The 24,970-nt window shown below is 35.4% G+C and overlaps 1 protein-coding gene across 2 annotated transcripts in view; it reads right to left on the bottom strand.

Annotated features, from left to right (window-relative positions):
* The window catches only part of FANCL (FA complementation group L), a 74,115-nt gene that overhangs the window by 2,194 nt on the left and 46,951 nt on the right, over window positions 1-24,970 (bottom strand). For both annotated transcript variants that reach the window (XM_056124309.1, XM_056124318.1), the window contains 5 exons: window positions 19,512-19,580; window positions 3,259-3,409; window positions 1,757-1,840; window positions 1,084-1,129; window positions 921-1,002 (listed from right to left, as the gene is read on the bottom strand). In XM_056124309.1, the coding sequence (XP_055980284.1) occupies window positions 921-1,002; window positions 1,084-1,129; window positions 1,757-1,840; window positions 3,259-3,409; window positions 19,512-19,580 (432 nt within the window). The remainder of the gene's footprint in view (window positions 1-920; window positions 1,003-1,083; window positions 1,130-1,756; window positions 1,841-3,258; window positions 3,410-19,511; window positions 19,581-24,970) is intronic.

Here is a 24,970-nt window from a genome sequence, read left to right as displayed (position 1 = left end):
ACATGGTCCCTTTTAAGCACTGCAAGCTCTGAGCACCACCTCAGGAGGTGTGGGCCTCCTTCTGCCCAAGAAAATGATGTCTAAAATATGAAGGTAAAATATGAAAAAAAAATATGGTATGGAGTAGTTTTCACTCTCCAGTATGCAGATACAGAAACGTTAAAAACCTCTGGTACATATATAAATTTTTATAGAGGTGATCCTATCATTATTAAAATAACTTAGAATAGCTAGTGCTATTTTTTTCATCCAATAATTTTCTAATATAGTACATGAATACAATGATACATTAATATGTAAAGGTAGAAACTGACAGTGATTAGTTTAAATTTCAAAAGTTTTGTAAAGGAAAAAGTCAAACAGCCCAACCACTTTAATGGTTTACAGCCTTAGCAGTTTTGTCAAAAACTCGAATCCCACATCAGATAGCTCAAATGGTGGCATAAATGTTATATGTGCTGGAGCCTTAAGGTCAATACCAGCATTGCATGTTCCAAGTACACCCAGATATAATCCTGCCATATCCAGCAAAGTATTAATTATTTTCACAGCTTAAGTAAATCTACTTTTTAAAAATGGGACTGCCATTCTTCACAAACATTGTATAAGCTAATTAGAACTTTTTTAGTCATCTGAAAGCAGACAGTATAGAAAATCCAAACAACTCATTAACTACTTCAGACCTTTCCCCTTTATTTTTAATAAATCACTTAACTGCTACAAAGGTCACACAAAAGTACATTTATAACCACCAATCAGAGGTTAACAAGTTCTTTGTAACTATTGCCTACAGTCCCAAATTCTTTGAGCAGTATTCTACCCCTTCCCTTTCAGTCTCTTCTTTTCCTCTGGTGCCTAAAAGAACACTTATCTTTCATTATGTAATTCTGTTTGTTATATCAAAGAACTGAAAAACTTACTGATTTTTCTAGGACAGCTCGAGCTGGAAAATCAATTTCTAAAACATCTTTCAAATTTTGTAATAGAGTATTTTCTGGATCCCTGAAATCATACAGGAGAAAACTATTATTAAATTTGTAAAGTATAGAAAAGTAACAAAATATTATTTGCAAAGATACCTACCATAAATGTATGTTTCTGCTCAGCTTGATTCCCAAGGGTTTTGTTACTAGATAGGATTTAAGAGGGGAAACGTTTAATACCTTAATAAAAATTTATTATTTTAAACAAGGTTTGCTGTTCATTTTTAAAATCATATTTCACACAGGACTTCTTTTTGAGATATGACTGATATATGACACTGCATGAATTTTAGGTGTACAATATAATGTATATATTTTGAAATAATTATCAGTATGTGTACTCATTATCTCTCACTGCATTTTGTGAGTACTTTTAGGATCACAGTAAGTTCACTTCACTCAGCATAATTAATTAGAAAATAGAATGCAAAAAGTATTACAAAAAGCACAAAGAAGACAGATTAAAATGATGAAACACTTTCATTTAAAACAGTCATCTCTAGGAGCAGGGGAGATAGCTCAAAGAACTAACATGCAAATTTGAGGCCTGAGTTCAAACCCCAGCCATGTGAGAATAACCCTGCTGACCCCAGGAATGATTAGGCCTCCACTGCCAGGCTCTCAGAAAGTGCCAGGGGACTCCAACCACCACTGAGGAAGCCAAGCTGAAACACATTTCCAATAAATTAATCACCATCAAGATGTTCATATTTTAATAACGCAGGTAAAATTTTTTAAATCTATTAAAAACACTTCAATCTCAGATTTTATACCATGATCCGCTCCAAGAAAACAGCACTCAGGAAGCATCGTCGGATGCCGAGGGTCTACGTCAATGTTTATTGAAGCATTATTCCCTACAATATTAAAGATTTTAGAAAGTAGAAGAGTTATCAAACAAGGATTTTTTTAATATTCGTTTTACATCCAATGAAAAATTAATCACATTTTAGAAATAATTTTTTATAAAATATTTATCAATTACTGTGATAATAGCTACTTTTGTAAAAACATAATCTCTTATTCCATGTGAAGCTTTCCCATGTAACTTAAGTTCAAATTATCATTAATTTGTCTGGGGAGCCACGTCCAGCAATGCTCAGAGGATACCTCTGGCTCTGCACTCAGAAATTACTCCTGGTGATACTTGGGGAACCATATGGGATCCTAAGGATCAAACTGGGTTGGCTGCTTGCAAGGCAATTGCCCTACCTGCTGTACTATCTCCCTAGTTTAAAATTCCAATCATCATTTAATTGAAGATTATTCACTTAGTTTTTAAAAACCTAGGTTGCAGAATTTAAAAAAAAAGTTAGATTATTGTAACACTGTAGCACTGTCCTCCCATTGTTCATGAATTTGCTCTAGGGGGCACAAGTTACATCTCCATTGTGAGATGTGTTGTCACTGTTTTTGGCATATCCCATACACCACAGGGAGCTTGCCAGGCTCTGCCGTATAGGCGGGATACTCTCGGTAGCTTGCCTGGCTCTCTGAGAGGGACGGGGGAATCAAACCCACGCCCTACCCTCTGTGCTATGATTTTTTTAGGGCTGGAGCGGTAACATAGCTGGTAGAGCGTTTGCCTTGTACACGGCTGACCCAGGTTCGATTCCTCTGCCCTCTCAGAGAGGCTGGCAAGCTACCTAGAGTATTCTGCTGGCACAGCAATGCCTGGCAAGCTACTGTGACTTACTCGGTATGCCAAAAACAGTAACAAGTCTCACGATGGAGATGTTACTCGTGCCTGCTGGAACAAATTGATGAACAATGGGAAAACAGTGCTATATTAGATTTTTATACATATTATTTTGCACATATAAGTATACTGATAATAAAAATTTCAGAAATTTTACTATTTTTTTCTTTTTGGCTTTTTGGGTCACACCTAGAGATGCTCAGGGGTTACTCCTGCCTCATGCACTCAGGAATTTACTCCTAGCAGTGCTTGGGGTACCATATGGGATGCTGGGAATCAAACACAGGTCAGCCACGTGCAAGGCAAATGCCCTACCCGCTGTGCTACTGCTCCAGCCCCTACTACTACTTTTTGAAGACAGATATTACAAAGATCAATTTGGGTTTTAATTTATATTTTTATTTGCAAAATATCTTGATATATTCTGTCACTATAATTTATAGTACAAATCACTGTTCATCCCCAAGTTTTTGTTGACTTCATGCAAATAAAAAGCCTCACTTTACAGTCTAATATCATGCTTAGATTCATTAACATAAGTTGTACAAAATAAAAGCTCACAATCTTTTCCCCTACCTATGACAATCCTTCGTGCTTTCGCACTCCGTGTAGGTTTTTCTGGCTCAAGAACCCAAGTCTTCTCATCGATTTCATCCATAACATCCCAAAATACCTTCAGTGATTCTAATGCTGTCAAAAACTGACTATGAATACTTAATAAAGAGCTCTAGGAAAAGATGAAAACCAAATTGAGTTTATAACACTATCAGCAATAGTCCTTTCACTTAATTCAAGTTAGTAATTTTGAAGTTTTATATTAGCTAAAACTACTCAGTAAAAAAATTCAAATCTTCACTGCTTCACCATTGTAAGAATTATTTTTGTCACTAGACTCTGCACCTTGTAGAGAAAGACCTTGCACCTTGTGGATAAAGAATCATGTTTTTAAACCTTATGTTTATGGCCAGAGAAATAGCAGTCACATAAACCTTGTCATGCATGCACCCAACCCATGTTTAATCCCCAGCACTGTAGATGTACTCAGAACCCCACAGGAGTGATTCCTGAGCGCAGAGGCAGGAAGCCCTGAGCACCATCAGGTGGCCCCAAACCCCCCAAACCAAAGAAAGAAAAAAAAACTAAAAAAACATATAACTCTATGTTTATGATGACTTTCATAATATGTGTGGAATAGTAATTACCAATCATAAAAACATATGTATCTATAACACTTAGGAATGTTATATATAATGATAAGTTTAACATTTACTTTGGCCAGTTATCAAGTTAAATGAAGTGTTATTTGTAGTTCAATTATTACACTAGTACTTCACACTGCATCTGTAAATGTGAGTGCATAGAAGTTATGCTCTAACTTAATTTCCAATTTAAAAAGTCCAGTCAAGTTATTCAAATATAACTACCTGCAAACTCATAAAGCAGGCACTGTTTTCCATGTTTCCACATACATTTTCTTTCAAGATGCCAATTATAATGCACTTCAATTTCCATTTCTTTGGAAATAGATTGCTGTATCTCTATCCATTTGGGATAACTGTATGATGGTAATGATTTTTCTCTTTAAGCAAAGGAACATATCAAAATTAAGTTATATGGAATGGAACAGAGAGATACTACAGGAGACGGGGTACTTGCCTTGCAAGCAGCAGGCCTGGATTCGAGTCCCTAGTACCACTTATGGTCATACAAGCACCACCAAGGATAACTCTTGAGCACCACCAGTATGGCCCAAACCATCCTCCATTGAATAAAATATTTTAGTATATTTCTATATATTTTAGGGGAAAAGTCAAGGATACAACATGTAACTATCATCATTTTTTTTTAATACTGGGAATTTCTTCAGTTTTTTGAAACTTTTGAGTACAGGAAATAGGTCTAGAATCACAAATTTTTAGCAGAAATAATAAAGCAATTATATATTTTAAGTGTGCTGAAGGTCCAAAAATTATACCCAGAAGATTACAACTGTGGATTTGCTAATCAAAAGAAAACTGCCATATTTTATTTACACATGCACATAATATAATTAAAGGAAATAAAGGAACAAGGATAAAAGATAATAAAAAAATGAGGTGATATTAAAATTTAGCAGGGGAAAAATTGTGTTCAAAAGCAATAAAACATAGGAAGTGAAGTATGGAGGAAATAAAGGAAGAGAGAATATCTTGGATAGATTAGGAACTAAGTAAAAAGCAATATGAGAAAACTACGTTCTACTCTAGCTACCACAAATATAAGCACCAAGTATCCACATTCTTGAAAGCATACCAATACATTTCAGCGGTTGATTTTATCTGTTCTGCTATTGGTCTAAAAGAGTAGAAATTTTGAGAGATTAATTCAATATTAGGTTCAGCTAAGGAGCCTTAAAATGCTCTGAAATGATATAAGAATACCCAGATGGTTCTATACATAAGATTTTCTCAGTAAAAGATCTATCTATGAGAAATCTATGCTGATTCACTGAAAACTTGTGATCAAAAAAACTAAAAAAAGATTTCTAGTCTCTTCAGTATAATAATATGGTATTTAAACCTTGAGATCATGAAGCATTATAAACTTAGTCTGGTCAAAAGATTTTCTATAACAGAAAATATTATGTATAAGTCATTAAGTCATTACCTTATAAAAATCACAAAGGCTTATTCTGTTTCTTACTTAGTTTACAACACTGAAGGACAGTTCATCTATTTTGGCAATGCTTGCCAATAAATCAAATTCCCTGAGAATAACGTAAGTGGACAGGTATAGAAGTTGCACTTATTCAATACTTAATAAATAAACCATCAGAAAATGATATTTTATCATTCTTCTAAAAACTTTAAAAGGCGTCATGTTTCTTATGAAGCATGAGTCAATAAACAGGAAGGTGGATGACAATTTCTTATAAGTACAGAAAAAGGTATCACTTTTTATGGCAGGTGGTGTGTGTGTGTGTGGGGGGGTGGATCCACATTGCACTTACTCTTGGCTCTGCACTCAGGGACCACTCCTTGAGGCTCAAGAGACCACATGGCAGGTGAGAAGGCTGGAGCAATAGCACAGCGAAAACGGGATTTGCCTTGCACATGGCTGACCTGGGTTCGATCTCCAGCACCCATATGGACCCCTGAGAATGCCAGTAGTAGGGTAGTAATTTCTGAGCACAAAGCGAGGAGTAACCCCTAAGAACCGCCGGATGTTGCCCCCAAACCAAAATAAGAAAAAGAAACCATATGTAGTTCTGAGATCAAGCTCAGGTTTGCAAGGCAAATGCCCTATCTGCTGTAGTTATATTTTATTAAAGAAATCAGAGGTCTGATTTCTACAGTGACATTAGCTTCTTTTGAATGGTTAAGCCTACTGTTGTGATGGTAAATCTAAAATTTAAAAATGGTACTACTGATTACAGAAATGGTAAACAATTTATTCATACTCTACAAAGCTGTATCTAGTTTCTTTGTAGAGTATAAATAAATATAGATCTTTGGATTTGGGGTTTTTTTAATGAAATATTTGCCTAGGCAAATATTCGTTCACACAAATATTTGCCAAAGACAATTTACTTAAAATGCTTTTTAAAACTATTTTTACATTTTAGGTAACATGGTGTTACTGCTTCAGCAGCAGTAGGGCGTTTGCCTTGCGCGCAGCCGGCCCGGCCAAGCCGGGTTCGATTCTTCCACCCCCCTAGGAGAGCCCAGCAAGCTACTGAGAGTATCTCGCCCGCACCGCAAAGCCTGGCAAGCTACCCGTGACATATTCAATATGCCAAACACAGTAACAAAAAGTCTCAAAAAATGGAGACATTAGTGGGCCCACTAGAACAAATCGATGAACAATAGGAGGACAGCGTTTGTTTTTTTGTTTGGTGTTACTGTTTATGGTTTGTTTTAGTTTTAGTTTGGGGGGGTCACACCCAGTGGTGCTTGGGGCTTAATTTTGGCTCTGTGTTCAGGAATCACTCCAGGCAGTGCTCAGGGGAATAATAATTGGTACAAAGGATAGAACTCAGATAGGGTCCATGCTAGACAAGCTCTAGACTATACTAACTTTTAAGACTCCATTTCTGATTTTCATGCATGAAGTTAATGTATCTCACCACTAGCAAAGTGCTCAATACCCTCCACCACTGTTTCTAGTCACTGCCTGTCTGCCTCTTCCACCCAGCCCCTCTTCACTACTGCAAAGTCACAAATGCTTTACCTTGCACTTTCTTCCAGGAAATTGATAGATTATCTAAATTTTATTAACCACTTTTAGACCACTTTAAAATCCAATTTATGTAAAATTTAAAATTCTAAAATTTTAAAATTCTATTTATAACTTTAAAATTCTATTAAAGTTTATGTATTTTATGCATAGTAACTTTTTCAGCTCCATTTACTGAAGACATTTTCTTTTCTTTTTAATTGAATCACTGTGAGCTACACTTACAAAGCTTTCATGTTTGAGTTTCATTCATACAATGATCAAATGCCCATCTATTCACCAGTGTACAATTTTCCACCACCAAAATCCCCAGTACACCCCCCCCCTGCAAGTTCCACCTCTCCCTCTTACTCTCTCTCTACTTATGCAATACAGATAATGAGGCAGAGGATCCTCTCTCTCTCTCTCTCTCTCTCTCTCTCTCTCTCTCTCTCTCTCTCTCTCTCTCTCTCTCTCTCCTTATGCAATACAGATAATGAGGAGCCATCATGCTTGATCCTTTATCTACTTTCAGCACACATCTCCCATCCCGAACAATCCCTCCAATCATCATTGACTTAGTCATGCCTACTCTATTCCAGCTGTCTTCCCCACAGCTCATGAGACAGGTTTTCAACTATGGAACAATATCCCTGGCCCTTGTGTCTACTATACTTGGGTGTCAGTCTCAGATTATGTTATTTTATATTCCACAAATGAGGCAGTCCTATGTCTGTCCCTCTCTTTCAGACTCATTTCAATTAGCATGATACCATGTTCATCCACTTATAGGCAAATTTCATGACTTCATCTCTCCTAACAGCTGCATAGTATTCCATTGTGTAGATGTACCAAAGTTTCCACTGTGTAGATATACCAAAGTTTCTTTAACCAGTCATCTATTCTCAGGCACTCGAGTTGTTTCTAGATTCTGGCTATTGTGAACAGTGCTGCAGTGAACTTAAGCTGCATCTGTCATTTCTACTGTGCTTTTTGCACCCTCAGGATATATTCCCAGAAGTGGTATTACGGGGTCATATGGAAGCTCAATTTCTAGTTTTCTGAGGAATGCCCATATTGTTTTCCAAAAAGGCAGAACCACTGGCATTCCCATCAACAATGAAAGAGAGTCCCTTTCTCCCTATATCCATGCCAGCACTGGTTGTCTTGTTCTTTTTGATGTGTGTCAGTCTCTGTGGTGAGATGCTATCTCATTGTTATTTAGATTTGTGTCTCCCTGATGATTAGCAATGCTGAGCATTTTTTCATGTGCTTTTGGCTCTTTGTATTTTTTTTTTTTTTGAGGAAGCTTGTGTTCTCCCCATTTTTTTTGATGGGGTTGGAGGTTTTTTTCTTGTACAATTCAACTGGTATCTTATATATCCTGGATATTAACCCCTTATCAGATGGGTATTGGGTAAATATTCTTTCCCATTTTGTGGGCTCTCTCTGTATTTTGGTCTATTGAGGTGCAGAAGCTTCTTAGTTTAATGTAGTCCTATTTGTTTATGTTTGTTTCCACTTCTTGGTCAGTGGTGTTTCATCCTTAAGGATGCTTTTAGTGAAGACTTTTTTCTACACTGAATTGTCTTTGCACCTTTGCTGAATGTCATAAGGATATGCATATCTATAATTTATTTTTTCTATATTTTTTTCTATATTCCAGTGATCTCCTGGCTTAATTTTATAGTAGTACTGCACTGTGAGACAGTTCTATTTTTCAAAACCATCTGGAATATATCTAGGTCCTTTCATTTTTATATGATATGAACTTTATGAATAACTATCAGTCTCTAAAAAAAATTTCATTGTAGTTGCACTGATCAGTATGATTTGGACAGTTGCTTATGGAAGGAATACTGGTTTTCCAAACCCTAAATAAGAAATGTCCCTCTATTTATCTGGGTCATTAGCAAAAAAATTGAAGACTGTTATGAATGCACATAAAAATATGTCCAACATTAAGTAAATGCAAACTGATATCAAAGTAAACTACTAGGGCACCTCTATTGAATGACTAAAATGAAAAAGTTTAGCCATACCAAATGTCAGTGAGAATACAGAGAAACAGGAATTTTAAAACACTTGTTGGAATTATAAAATGGCATATCATATTGTAAAATTGTTTATAATTTCTTAAAAGTTAAGCACAGGCTTCCTATATAATCCAGCTTTATCAATCCTATTATTCAAGAGAAAGGAAAGCATGTGTTCATATAACTGCATTTACAAAATGCTAACAGCTTTATCTTGAATGACTAAATACTGAAAACAAGCCAGAAACATGTAATTGAATACTGTGCTGTACATCTATACAATGGAGCACTACTCAGACATATAAGGAATGAACTATATCTACCACAACATGGATCAGTCATTAATTCTGCTGAGGAAAGAAACCTCACATAGAAAGTACAAAAATATATTATTCTAGAATACATCAATATTTACTCAGAACCAGTGGTATTAAAATAAGAAAATGAAAAGATTATAAAATTAGGAGGAAATTGGTATACTAGAAATTGTTGTTATCTTAATTATGGGACTTCACAGGTATAAATATTTGTGAAAATTGATAAAATTATATTTCATAAATACATAACATGATTATATAATATCAATTATATCATAATAAAGCTGTTTTAAAAATATGATATCTGGACAGTAATGGATTCTCAGGGCAACACATTCACTTTTGAGTATTTCTCAATAATTAGTAGGTTAAACAAATATTAAGTTAGCAACATTTCTAATAGCAAGGACAATGTCTGAAAATCATATGGAAAATAAAATTTTATCTTTCTATGTTAGATATGTAAAATGTATACATAGTGGGTAAGAAAGAAGAAAAGATATATAGAATCTAAGATGATAGCTGTACTCCATAACTGTTATTAAATTATGTTAAACTAGGAAAGCACTTAAGCAGAAAAGTGTGAACACTGCCAGTCTCAAAATGTAACGCTTATTATCTTTAAAAGCATTTTGTTACTTTATAATACCTGAAGTGATATAATAATGTCAGTCACTTAACTAGATCTTAGAGTATAATATCTTCATCTTAAGTACTATTATTTCCAGTATTTTAATAATTTTCTTACAGTCCTGGAATGTGATCTTTTGTGCTCTGATGACACTTAAATTAATAGCATAATTTTCTGGTACTTGCAACAGTTGCTTTCCATTCTGATCTTTTTTATACTTTCCTATAATACTTGCAGATAAATTCCTCTAATAATCATCTTTATCTTTATATCTGAGGGATTCAAAAGACTTCAATAGAATAAAGAAGTATCAAGAGATTAAACTTTTAAAGAAATTTAATTTTAATATTAATTGTAATATTTCCAATCAGATATCTTTAAAGAGAAGATAAATCTCTTAAATATTCAGCTCATTTGATCTTATTTGCAAGCTTCACTGATGTGCTGAAACTCATATTGAGTTCCTTCTATAACTAAATCAATTTAATCAAATGCTATTCTCTGCCCAGCAATCCATAGAGATCATATCACCTCTTAAAATTATTTTTTACTATAACTGACCACTAATGATTGAAAAGAGTTGCTACTACTTTTAAGCCATGATAAGAGAATATCCTCAACAACAGCAAATGGAGCATATTCACTTCATGTGCAGTCTTTATAGAACATAATAACAATTCCTCCCAAAAGATTTGGAAAAAGGAAACAAGCTATGTTTGAAAATACATACTTTTAAACTAGTTCTTACCTATCCATATATTGTAGTCCACACACACACACACACACAGAAATAAAAAATAAAAATACAGCAAATTAAAGAGAAGACTGATTACAGGTACAAGACTGAGTCAGAAGCACCAGGAATCAAACCCAAACAAGCATTATCAGGGAATTTATAAAGGAAACAGATTAAAAAAATGAGAAGAAAAGTAAAAGAAAGAGAATGAGAGGAAACAAGAAGGGGTAGAGAGGAGACAAGAGCAAGGGTTGGGGCCCCCTAGCATAGCCATGGTGTAAAATTATATGTGTATCTCTAAACACAGAGCCTATAATATTGTAAGCCTTAGTCCCAAACTAAACTTAAAATTGTGCCTGCAAGGAGGCAAGCTGGGGGCTGGGTGTGATCCTGGGCACATTGGTGGAATGAAATTCACACTGGTAGTGGGATTGGTGCTGGAACACTGTATGCCTAAAACTCTATTATCAACACTTGGTAAAACCATTATGGTGATTATGATTACTATGATACAAGATAGCAATATTTGGGGCCTAGAAAAATGGCAGAGTAGCTTGAATCATCTGCCTGGCATGCATATATATGATCCTAAATACAAGTCACCAGCATACCCCATGCTCCACATGTGAACCTGTCAACTTTGATATTTGTGTGTACCCCAGGACTCGAATTGACTGACTCCTGGACACCGGGCAGCCAGGCAAGTTATAAACATCACAATAAGGAATGTGACCCAGGACAAACATCACAACTAACAAAAGATGTGCAAATTCCACAACCAGGAAGCACAACCCTCCTCCCAACATGAGTACTGTTACCATAATGTATGTGCCCTTAGAAGCAAGCACAGCCACTAGTGGAATGTAAACCTTGTGAGCACTGCAGTCAGAACACAGGCACCACAGCATATGTTATTCCCTAGTAACCACCACAGCTGAAAACAAGAGCACAACAGCCAGGTGTATGTGCAACCATTCGTCACTACAACATCAGCAGCAACAATGAAGGAACAACAGAAAAGATATTAACATTTGGGATTCCTAATAAACAGATTATCAGATGACTTTACTGAAAAGTCACGGTCACGGTCCTCCCGATGTTCATCGATTTGCTCTAGCGGGTCCAGTAATGTCTCCATCATGAGACTTGTTTTTACTGTGTTTGGCATATCGAGTACGTCACAGATAGCTTGCCAGGCTCTGCCGAGCGGGCGAGATACTCTCGGTAGCTTGCCGGGCTCTCTGAGAGGAGCTGAGGAATCGAACTCAAGTCGGTCATGTTGGCTGCATGCAAGGCAAACGCCCTACTGCTGTGCTATCGCTCCAGCCCTACTGAAAAGTACGGTCACAAATTCAACTCATACACTCAGTTTCCAAGTAGGTTTTCATACATGATTTTTAACTATGAACTAGTTGGTTAAAATACTAGGGTAAAACAATTCAAACAAGTTAGTCAAAATGGAAACAAGAAATATATATATATATATATATATATATATATGAAGAAACTCTTAGAAATTAACATAATGGACACCAAAAAAAAAATCTCCAAAGAAGCTGTTAAACTTCTCAGAAAAATCAGATACATGGAAAATACAGTTTATAAAGAAAATTATGAGAAAGTAACTGATAAAATATTGAGGCCAAAATGAAATCTATGATCATGAAGATAGAAGACAATTGTAAACTCTTAAAATAACAAACACTAGGGAAAGAAAATTATAGCTAACTCTGTGGCTTTTCTTTGTCACAATTATATAGATTACACATATATTCATAATAATGTAAGTAGTGAAAGTTATATATCAAGTATATAATTGGCAGAAAACAGAAGATATGAAATATGCATATGTGGTATGGGAAAGACAGAAAAACAATAAACTACGCATTATGTATACCAGAAAGATAACTCGATAATGCCCCAAATAAACTAGGATATATTTTTAAGATCATGTAACAACAAATTATAACACAAAAACGATCAGCTAACAAATAAAAGTGATTTTCTTTAAAGGAGAAAAAAAAGGTAGAAAGGAAGCTAGAAATATACCTATGACTTTGAAATATGTTTACCTCTAATTAAAGTACAAACTGACAGTTTGCCCATATTCTGATGATAAACAAGAAAATATTTAAAAACTACCAACAGCAACAAAATGTAAAAGTTAGTAACAAACAATTAACATATGGGGTTAAGAAACAATTGTGTGGAAGGGGGTTGGAGGGTGGGAGGGATACTGGGATTCGTGGTGGTGGGAAATGGGCACTGGTGGAGGAATGGGTATTTGATCATTGTATAATTAAAACCCAAGCACAAAAATTTGTAAGTCTACAACTGTACCTCATCGTGTCTCACTAATAAAAGTTTTAAAAAAAGAAAAAAAAAGTAACAACTGGTACTTTACTAAGTAACCTGTTCTACAAGGTTAAGACCATATTAAGACCATAACAGCTCTTAATTTGGTAGAGAAACCCTAACCCAATTCTGCTAAACTAAATGATTCTAGGGATTACTGGAATAACAAATTCGCAACATTATCAATGATGGTTTAAAAAAATGAACCATTTTATTAAATAACAGCATAGTTCCAACACTATTTAGTGAGATCCAAATTCTAAGCAAAGGCATTAAACAATTTTTTTTTCTGATTTTGCTTCTCTGTATTTTGTCTTTCTAAAATCAATGCAGAGTGCCTTTTTTTTTTCTTTTTAACTTAAGTATCAGTGTATTGTCAATTATACAAGTTTCAGGTACACATCATTGAAAATCAACATGCGAATACACTATATTTACTTCGTCTAAAGTAAAAGTCCACAGTACTTTCAAAATAAACATTACTGAAAAAGAAAGTGGTTAAAATAAGTAACTGATTCAATATGTCACACCAAATTGCATAATCTCAACAATGAATTAAATTTCTATTTTGATCCTTCTGATGTCTTTTAATTCATACCACGTGTTAACAAGAATATCAGGAAGTAAAGAGAATATATAATATTTAAGAGTGAACCAAAATAGAATTCAGTGAAATCTCCAACAATGACAGCAAAAAGAAAAATGGAAAGAAAGATAATCCAGAGGGACTAATAAGAACGTTCATAGCATCCTTAGAATGGATATTGAGGGTTTTTCCTTCTGACATTGTTTGTTTTAAAGGAAATTAAATTTTCTTAACATCTCTATGAAAGATAAAAGATTCATTATTTCCAAATACATAAGAACTGAGGCAAGGAACATTCATGTGACTTGTTTGAAATTATATAATTAAGTCAATGGCTGAACTGTAAATAGAATCTAGGATACCCAACTGCTAGTCTGCTGCTCTGACTAATGGATCATGCTCCCTGCTATGTAATAGGACTGTTTCCTTTAATTACAAATTCTTCATTCACCATCAAATTGTCAGCCAGAGGCTTTATCATTGGTTTTGTTCTTCTTGCATTCAATGGCATTATTCCAACAATATGATATTTCTATGATAAAAAATATAAAGACCACTATTTACTTAATTGTACTAAATCTAAAAATTCCAAGTACTGTTGCAAGTATACTTCACTGAATCTGAAATTAGTGGCACCTTTACGGATAAAATTGTGATTTTATTATGCATTTTGGGTTTGTCAGTGACCTAGAAAAATTTTCCTTCCATAGAATAATTATTATCATGCACTTTAATAAGGCATTCTATGATATGATTAGTCATCAGCATATGACCCTATGTAAAAGTCCAAAAGGTAGCAGATTGTCAAAGACTTTATTTTTTAATGCTGGGATATAGAATAAGATAAAAAAAATAAGTTGCTCATAGTATATGCTAGACCTATGAAAAGAAAATTTACTGGGTAAATATAGTAGATTTCTGAGAGAAGGTGCAGAGTCACTTGTCTTTGAGAAGCACTTTGTGTTTCTTTGGCACATATCAAGGCAGCAGTAGTAGCAGCAGCCTTGCCCTTGGTGCTGATTTCTTACTACTCTAAATGTCTCCTCTGAGCCAGAATACACTGGCTGTTGCTGATCATGCTGTGAGACACCTGCACTGGCTACTAGGCTTGTCATGACGCACAAAACCCTACCATCTTCAGCTTGACATTGTGCAAGTTATAATTATTCATCCAAATGAATATGTCAGAGCAGCAGCAGCAGACCTCTCATCAGAGCAAAAGAAAAATACATCAAAACATTATCAACCCAGCAGGAAGACAGGGACCATAAGGAAAATTACCCATTTTTAATATGGATGCCACAAAGCCATGTCTATTATTTTACAGAAAGAAAGGAAAATAAAGATCTTCCAAGTTAAAGTCCAGAAACACTAAACCAAAGAGGAAATGTACAATAGAAGACAAGGATTTTTTTTTTAAATCAATTATCTGGAACCTATTTACAGTCTCTTAAATGTAATGTGGACTACACTACAATAGGATCATTTAGGTTGCTTAAGAATCTCAACTGTTTAAAATTGTTTAAAAAAAAAAAAAGAAAAAGAAGAACTTCCACAGCGGAAATGTTTCCTAAAGTCAATGAAAAAAAATATTATACACAGCTAAGGAGTCTGAATTGCTTCTTACTCTCAAACTAATAATGCTAACATTCTTCTGACTAAAAGATATATGACTTCATACTAGCAGTAGCATTGCCAAAATGTTTTATGATATATGTAAACTCTAAACAATATATAAACCGGAAAAGATAATGTCTAAAACAATATGTAATTAATGTCTTTGAAAATATTCTGTGACTTAACAGCATATGTTTAAGACTTTGAAATTCCTCCCAGACCTCCATAATATGAAGACAAAATCTAAGATATATAAGCATATATAAAATATGCAAGTTTTTTAAAAAAAACTCAAGTATTCAACTTTATTTAAGTGTAAATTATAAAATAAACTTGCGGACAGTATTTTTGCTGAAAAAGAAATGAAAAACTTTCTTATTCAAAACACATAAAAGCAAAAAATCATAAGAAAGATAATAATTAAAGAAGATTAAACACTAAAAATTAAAACTGAAAAAAATAAGATACATAAGGATAGTGGTGGAGGTCTGTGGCACTTTGGTGATAATGGAGTTAAGTTTATAACAAAAGCATGAACATTAGTAATAATGTAACCATGTTACCTGAACTAAATTTAAAAAATTAAAGAAAAAGAAAAGAAAACCTACAAACTGACAAATTTTACCATATGAAAAGTGAAAAAACCTATCTCAAAGGGAAAATATGCTTTCATTCTTAGAACAACAACAAAAATAAGTATTTAAAAATGAAAGAAAACTATGTAGAAATACAAAGATTACAAACATAAGAATGATGATCTTAATAAGAATTAAGGTCAGATTAAATTCAGATTCAAAAACAATTTGAGACGGTAGGTATACAACTATTCCAAAACGCATTGCTGGGGTAGAAGTATAAACTTATACAACCAATGTGGGAAGGTAATTTGGCAACATCATTAATCTAAAAAAGGTCCCATTCCTATAATCTGGAATTTTCACTTCTATTCATAATCCATACTAAAAATCTTGTATATGCGTTATAAAAAATATGTAAGAATTGTCACTGAAATACTACTGAACTATGAACCAGTTTATTAGTAAGGCAATGACAAAATTGACAGGTAATTCACGTAAGCATTTAAAATAAACTTACCAGATATAGGGAGAGCTCAAAAGCAATACTGTATTAAAAAGTCCAGACTGCAAATGTTTTAAATAGGGAATAAATAAATGTAGCTAAAAGTATGTATGCAAACACCTAAATTTTAGGGAAGTAGCTAATTCTAATAAAGAAGAAACAGAAAAAAAGATCAAATTGGAAAATACTTATTCCATGCTGATATTGACTATCCTTAGGCAGAGATAGGATACTAAAATTGAAAGAAATTGTCTAGTTAGGCTGGAGCAATAGCACAGTGGGTAGGGCATTTGCCTTGCATGCGGCTGACCCAGGTTCGATTCCCAACATCCCATATGGTCCCCTGAGCACTGCCAGGAGTAATTCCTGAGTGCATGAGCCAAGAGTAACCTCTGTGCATCGCCGGGTGTGATCCAAAAAGCAAAAAAAAAAAAAAAAAAAAAAAATTCTAGTCTAAGAGCTGGAGAGATAGTAGTATCACAGGTAGGGTGCTTTTACCATGCACAGTGCTAACCAGAGTTCGATGCCTGGCATCCCACATGGTTGCTTAAAGACCACAAGGAATAATTCGAGTTCAGAGCCAGGAGTAATCCCTGAGCATTGCTGGATGTGCCAACACCCCAGATTTTTTTCTAGTCTAATAAAAGGCACCAACTAGTTTTTCTAAATGAATGAATATGGGAAGTGTTTCAAAAAATTGTTGTGGATAAGTAAACTTTTTCACAGGTTAAACTCTGTGAAGAAGTTGTATGGTTACCTACATTAGAAACAATAAAGCTCATTGAAAATACATTCTTAAACCTTAACTTTTATAATATTAACATATAATTTGAGAGAATATATCTTCAAACAATACTGCACTCTAAGGTACCATGTTATCTCATAAGCTCCCATTTAAAAAAAAAAACGGTCAAAGTCAATTTTATTTTTTAAAAAGATGTACAATTTATATGTAATTCCAAATCTTAAAAAAAATCAACTCAGTAGGTTTGTTTATTTTGAGGTGATACCTGGTACCCAAGAATCACTCCTGGCAGGGCTTGGGAGACCATACAGAGAACTAGGAATGAACCCCAACCTCATTCAAGACAAGTACCCTGCCAGCTGTATCATCAATCTAGCCCCTAAAAAAGTAGTTCTTATATACTGATAACATACATCAAAATACCTCGTATGTTAAGGCATGCTGAAAGTAGACTATAGAACAAACATGGCTGCCACTCATTGCCTCTTTTGCAAACCACAACACCCAATAGGAGAGACAGACCAGAGGGGAATGCCCTGCCACAGAGGCAGGGTGGGATGTGGGGGATAGAGGGTGGGAGGGATACTGGGATCTGTGGTGGTGGGAAATGGGCACTGGTGGAGGGATGGGTATTTGATCATTGTATAATTGAAACCCAAGCATAAAATTTATAAGTCTACAACTGTACCTCATGGTGTCTCACTAATAAAAATTTTAAAAAATACAAGGTATTTCATCTCCTATATTTCACTCTTGTCTTGATTTCTATGAAACTGGAAAGAAACACTGTTTTGTTCTGTATTTTGGGGAGAAGTCTCCCAAAACTTTTTTTTTGGAGGGCCTCCCAAGCAGCATTCAGGAGCGCTGGGGTTTCCCCTGTGATTCTTGGCCAATTGTATGATAGTGCAGTGGAAAAGCACATGGCTGTGATGAAGCTTTGTGGTGCTGGGGATACTTGGGACATTCTCGCGGTGCCTGGAGCCTCCAAGGCCACACTCAGGATTTTGTAGAGGTCTCCAAGTCTGTACCCAGTAATGCCTGAAGAACCATGTTTTGTTGGCTATGGAATCCAGGTCCAGTCCCTGCAATGTTCACTAAGCACTGTACTTACCTGCTGGTCTCCTTTTCATTTTGTATTTAAAGGAAAAAATGAAAAGAACATTTTTAATATATGTATGATTTAAAAAATATATGATATTTAAACCTTCACAAACAAGATCATGAATTCTGTCAGGCTCTTTCTGTTAAATCTAATTATGTACATAAAACAATTACCTTACCAATTACTTTATCCTGTGCGTTTATAACATCAAATGTTACGCAGAAATGAATTTTCACTCGAAACTATCAAAACTTAATAATAAGAATATGGGTACCTTTAAAAAGTATTTGGAAAAAGTCATGAGGAATTTCTTCTCTTTCTATAAGAATTCTGCTACCACTTTCCATTTTTCTAACTTTAGCATTTACTAGGTTATTTTCAAAAAATCATTAGCACTGTAGCACTGTCCTCCCTTTGTTCATCGATTCACTCGAGGGGGCCCAGTAACTTCTCCATTGTGAGAATTGTATTTACTATTTATGGTATATCAAATACGCCATGGAGACTTTGCCAGGCTCTGTCATGAAGGCAGGATACTCTCAGTAGCTTGCCAGGTTCTCCGAGACGGGTGGAGGAATCAAACCCAGGTTGGCTGAGTGCAAGGCAAACACCCTACCTGTTTGTGCTATCGCTCCAGCCCCCGCCCCCAAAAAAAATCATTACTAGATCTTTTTTTAAATCATGATTATTAAATCTTTCATGGAATGTAACTAATGTTGTCAAATCTTTAAGAATCATATACGTGTAATGATTATGGTAGTACTGAAAATTATATCACTTTATATACAATTACTGCTTACAATGTACTTCTAAACATACTGTCTTAGATTATCATTTTTGTATTAAAAATTCAATTAACAGGGGCAGAAAACAGAAAGGGGAGGAGTCAGAAAAAAAATTTCCATTATTTTTAACACACAGCATGAATGTTTCCAAGCACATACAAAAAGAATGCAGTGTAAGTTGAAGGACAATTTCAAAGAATAAAAAGTGGAAATGCCAGGGCATATTTTTTCTCAACTAAATTCTTAACTTGTAGAACTCAAATATTACTTCATCAATGCTAGAAGTTTCAGCAATATTAAAAATGTTCAGCAATATTAAAATTTCACAGCTTTATAAAGGCTTCTTTCCTTAAACCTAAAGAAAAATTTCTGTCAACAAAAATTCCTCAGGAACATTTTGATTGCATGAGGCCTATGTAAAATAAAGGGGAAAGGATGGATAGGGTGTATGTGGCTGTGTATATGGGTGTGGGTCTGTGTACAGAACCAGAAAAAGAGAAAACGGACATTACTAGAAAGAAGATCTGTAGAAGACTGGGTTATAAATGGAGAAAATAGAAACAAATCACCTTAAAAACTATCATTGTCAATTCTGAGGAAATCAGATATACTTTTCTAATACTCAAAATAAATTTATAAACTTACCTGTGGTGTCCAAGAAAAAGAAAAAGGGACTGGAAAATCCACAAAAGCATCAGGTGATTCTGCAGGGTACTATTTGAGGAGGGAGGGAAAAAGATGATTTTTGCTTTTGTATTCAAATGAGAAATTTTAGAATAAATAGAGTATGTTAGGGAAAGTATTATAAACATAAAAATATTTCATCTAAATGTTAAATTCTGCTCTCAGATTCCACTATGATTATATAATGGAATTATAGTATGTGATATAAAAATGCACATAAGTATATAATTATTTTATAAATGATCACATAAATATGCATTATAATATATATGTTTATATACTTTGTTTATGTAAATAAATATATAAATATGTTGTAGAAGTAAAATATAGCATAATGGTATTAACATAATAAGTGTTGATTAACAATCAAATTACACTTATGGGATAACAAGTTTGGTGATTTGGGATGACAGAGCAATCATATTTAAGTAAAGAATAATGAATTAAGTTAGTGTCAGGTAGCTGCTAATATAATTTGACAGGTGCACCACAATGGATCTCAGTTTCTTTTCTTTAAATATCAAACCAGCTGATAATCAATTTTTTCTCAGTCTATTCAATCTAACTAGACGCAGTCATTATTTAAAGAGACAGTATCAGTTAAAAAAAAGAGAAATGCACAAAAATATAATCAACTTTAAAAGATTTTTGCAGGGGCCAGAGAAATGATATAGTAGGTAAAATACTTGCACTACATGTGGCCAACATGGGTTCAATCCCAGGTACCACATATAGTTCTGTTCACCTATAGGAGTGATCCCTGAGCATAGCCAAAGTGAACCAAAACAAAACTATTTATCATTTTTACAAGTGATAAGTAGAAAAGTGATCTCTAATGGATTTAGAACATACATAGGAAAAACAGGTAGCTATGTTAACAAAGACAAAATGTATTCTTTTTTTATTTAATTTTATTGAATCACCATGAGAGAGTTACAAGCATTCATGTTTGGGTTACAATCACACAATGATCAAACACCCATCCCTTCGCCAGTGCACATTCCCCACCACCAATATCCCAGGTATACCCCCCCTTTCCCACCCTCCCCCTGCCTCCATGTCAGACATGATTCCCCATAATCTCTGTTTACTTTTGGGCATTATGGTTTGCAATACAGAGCCTGAGAGGTCATCATGTTTGGTCCTTTATCTACTTTCTACACACATCTCCCATCCCGACCGATTCCTCCAGCCAACGTTTTCTTAGTGATCCCTTCTCTATTCCAGCTGCCTTTTCCCCTTGGCTCATGAGGCAGGCTTCCAGCTAGGGAGCAATCTATCTGTCCTGTGCATGTACTATCCTTAGGTGTCAGCTTCATGTTATGTTGTTTTGTACTCCACAAATGAGTGCAGTCCTTCTATGTCTGTCCCTCTCTTTCTGACTCATTTCACTTAGCATGATACTCTCCATGTCAATTCATTTATAAGCAAAGTTCATGACTTCATCTCTCCTGACAGCTGCATAGTATTCCATTGCATAAATGTACCAAAGTTTCTTTAACCAGTCATCTGTTCTAGGGCACTTGGGTTGTTTCCAGATTTTGGCTACTGTGAACAGTGCTGTAATGAACATATACGTACAGATGTCATTTCTACTATGCTTTTTCGCATCCTCGAGATATATTCCCAGAAGTGGTAATGTGGGGTCGCACAGAAGCTCAATTTCTAGTTTTTGAAGGACAGTCCATATTGTTCTCCAGAATGGCTGGACTAATAGGCATTCCGACCAACAGTGAAAGAGTATCTCTTTTTAACCCACATCCACACCAGCACTGCTTGCTTTTGTTGTTTTGAATGTGTGCCAGTCTCTGTGGTGTGAGATGCTATCTCATTGTTGTATTGATTTGCATCTCCCTGATGGCCAGCGATGTGGAGCATTTTTTCATGTGCCTTTTGGCCATTTGTATTTCTTTATTCAGGAAACTTCTGTTCATTTCTTCTCCCCATTTTTTGATGGGGTTGTAGATTACTTTCTTGTACAATTCTACTAGTGTCGTGTATGTCCTGAATATTAATCCCTTATCAGATGGGTATTGGGCAAATATTCTTTCCCATTCTGTGGGCTCTTTCTGTATTTTGGTCACTGTTTCTTTTGAAGTGCAGAAGCTTCTTAGTTTGATGTAGTCCCATTTGTTATGTTTGCTTCCACTTGCATGGTCAGTGATGTTTAATCCTTAAAGATGTTTTTGCTTCAATATTGTGGAGAGTTCTGCCTACATTTTCCTCTATGTACCTTATGGATTCATGTCTGATATTGAGGTCTTTAATTCGCTTTGATCTGACTTTTGTGCCTGGCATTAGACAGAGGTCAGCGTTCATTTTTTTGCAGGTAGCTATCCAGTTTTCCCAGCACCACTTGTTGAAGAGGCTTTTCTTGTTCCACTTCACATTTTTTGCTCCTTTGTCAAAGAATAAGTGGCCATATATTTGGGGGTCTGTGACAGAATATTCAACTCTATTCCTTTGGTCTGCAGGTCTGTTTCTAGCCCAGTACCATGCTGTCTTAATTACTGCTGCTTTGAAGTACAGTTTGAAGTTGGGGATGGTGAGGCACCCTTCTTCTTTTTCCCAAGGATTGTTTTAGCTATTCATGAGGGTTTATTGTCCCATATGAATTTCAGGAGTGTTCTGTCTATTTCTTTGAAAAATGTCATGAATGTCCTGATAGAGACCACATTGAATTTGTATAATGCTTTAGGCAGTATTGCCACAAAATGTATTCTTAATAATCAATATTGTTACTTTAAGACTGTACTGCATGATTTTTTAGAAATCCAATTCTGGATTCTTTAAACCGAAATTTAGTTTTTTTTAAAAAATCTCCATTTATTTTCATTAGAAAGCTAAATATTGAAAAATATTTTACCAGCAATAGAAAACAAATTGTCTACTTTTGCCTTTTCGACAGATCTGAGTATTGGAGTAAAATCCCAAATAATAATGGTGGGTGTGGTGTTGAAATGTTGAATGTAATCAAAGTATAGAGAGAATAATTTGGAAATCATCTGCCCCACAGGTAGGGGGAGGGTGTGGGATAGGGGTATACTGGGGATTTTGGTGGTGGATAAATGGGCACTGGTGAAGGTACGTGTGTTTCATTGTATGACCAAGATTTAAACCCGAAAGCTTTTTAACTGCTCTCACAGTGATTCAATAAATAAAATTATAAAAAATGGGGGGAAAAAAGGCAGAGTTCATGCACAATTCAATCAGCCTAATCAGTGGCTGAATAAATAACAGTACTCCTACATAAAATATATGTATATATATATATTTTTTTTTAAAAAGTTTACATTTGATGTTGGAATAGGTTTTAGAATGTCATTCTTTTTATTCTCTTATTTTCACTATTCCATATATAGAGACGTTACTGGGCCCGCTCGAGCAAATCGACGATCAACGGGAGGGCCTTTACCTTTTACCATATATAGGGAAAAGGGAATAAAGTATCATCATCATCATCATCATCATCATCATCATTATTATTATAGTATTTAACAAAGCAGCATCTTTTTATTTAAAAGTAATGCCCACTTGGGGGCTGAAGTGATAGTACAGTGGGTAGGGCATTTGCCTTGCACACAGCCAACCCGGGTTCGATTCCCAGCATCCCATATGGTCCCCTGAGCACGGCCAGGAGTAACTCCTGAGTGCAGAGCCAGGAGTAACCCCTGTGCATTGCCAGGTGTGACGCAAAAAGCAAAAAAAAAAAAAAAATGTAATGCCCATCTGATCCTTCTACTGGATGAAACACTGACTATTTAGAGGAAAAATAGTGACTGTATAGGGATTAAGACACTTGTTTTGCAAACAGTAGATCCTAATTCAGTTTCCAGTACTATATTTGGTTTCCCCACGTACCACCAGGAGTGATCCCTGAGCAGAAACCTGAGTAAGCCCTGAGCACCGCCACTCATGTGGTGTGCCCCAAAGTTAAAAAAACTATTTACTTTTAGTTCCTTCTATTTTTATGATTTATGCCAAAAAAAGTAACAACGATGATCCTCATTCCCCTGAGCCTGAAGATGCCCCAATATGCCATCAGGCTACACTAACATATGACAGTAATGAATGGAGACATTACTGGTGCCCGCTCAAGCAAATCAGTGAACAATGGTGTGATAGTGATAGTGATAGTGATTAGTTGCTTCTATTTATTTCCTAATGATATCAACAATAATAGTTAACTTTCTAGTGTAAAAAATCATCTATGTATGCTCCACAATTGGAAACCTGCCTCATGGGCTGGGGAAGAAGGCAGCTGGGTTAGAGAAGGGATCACTAAGTCAATGCTGGTTGGAAGGATCACTTGGGATGGGAGATGTGTGCTGAAAGCAGATAAAGGAGCAAACATGATGGCCTCTCAGTATCTATATTGCAAACCACAATGTCCAAAAGTAGAGAGAGAGAAAGAAGAAAACTGTCTGCCACAGAGGCAGTGGGGTGGGGTGAAGTGGGGAAGGTGGGAGGGATACTGGGGACATTGGAGGTAGAAAATGTACACTGGTGGAGGGATGTGTATTTGATCATTGTAAGACTGAAACTCAATCATAAAAGCTTTGTAATTGTACCCCATGGTGCTCGAGCGGGCCCAGTAACATCTCCATTGGAGATTTTGTTGTTACTGTGTTTGGCATATCGAATACATCACTGGTGACTTGCCAGGCTCTGCCGTGCGGGCGAGATACTCTCGGTAGCTTGCCGGGCTCTCCGAGAGGGGCGGAGGAATGGAACTCGGGTCAGCCATGTTGGCTGCATGCAAGGCAAAAGCCTTACCGCTGTGCTATCGCTCCATCCCATGGTGATTCAATGAAAACAGAATCATCAATCTAGGTAAAAGTATTAAATTAATAAAATGTTTACCTCATTTAGAATGAGAAAGTCAAGTAAAGTTTGACTTTGGAAGTCATTAAATACCATGGGAAAGTGATACACAAGTAGATACACAAAACATAGGTTACAATAAATAAAATGGAAACCCACGTACATATATTAATCAACAATGTAGTTTCTGAGGTGATATCTTTAAAATTTAATTTTAGATATAATTACGCACTGTCACTGTCCTCCTATTGTTCATCGATTTGCTCAAGCAGGCCCAGTAACATCTCCATTGTGACACTTGTTACTGTGTTTGACATATCGAAAATATCACGGGTAGCTTGCCAGGCTTTCCTGTGAGGGTGAGATACTCTCAGTAGCTTGCCGGGTTCTCCGAGAGGGGCAGAAGAATCGAACCTGGGTCAACCAGGTCGGCTGTGTGCAAGGCAAAGGCCCCACCTGCTGTGCTATCACTCCAGCCCAATTATGCAAGATACTATATAATAAATTAACTTTCTTTATGTATGTGATATGGCATATGTGGTCATTATGTTCATACTAAGATCAATTTAGTTTATATAATCCTTTATAATCATAAA

The sequence above is a fragment of the Sorex fumeus genome, unplaced genomic scaffold (assembly GCF_029834395.1).
Source record: "Sorex fumeus unplaced genomic scaffold, SorFum_2.1 ptg000006l, whole genome shotgun sequence".
Lineage (NCBI taxonomy): Eukaryota > Metazoa > Chordata > Mammalia > Eulipotyphla > Soricidae > Sorex > Sorex fumeus.
This window is presented reverse-complemented; position numbering and strand designations above follow the sequence as displayed.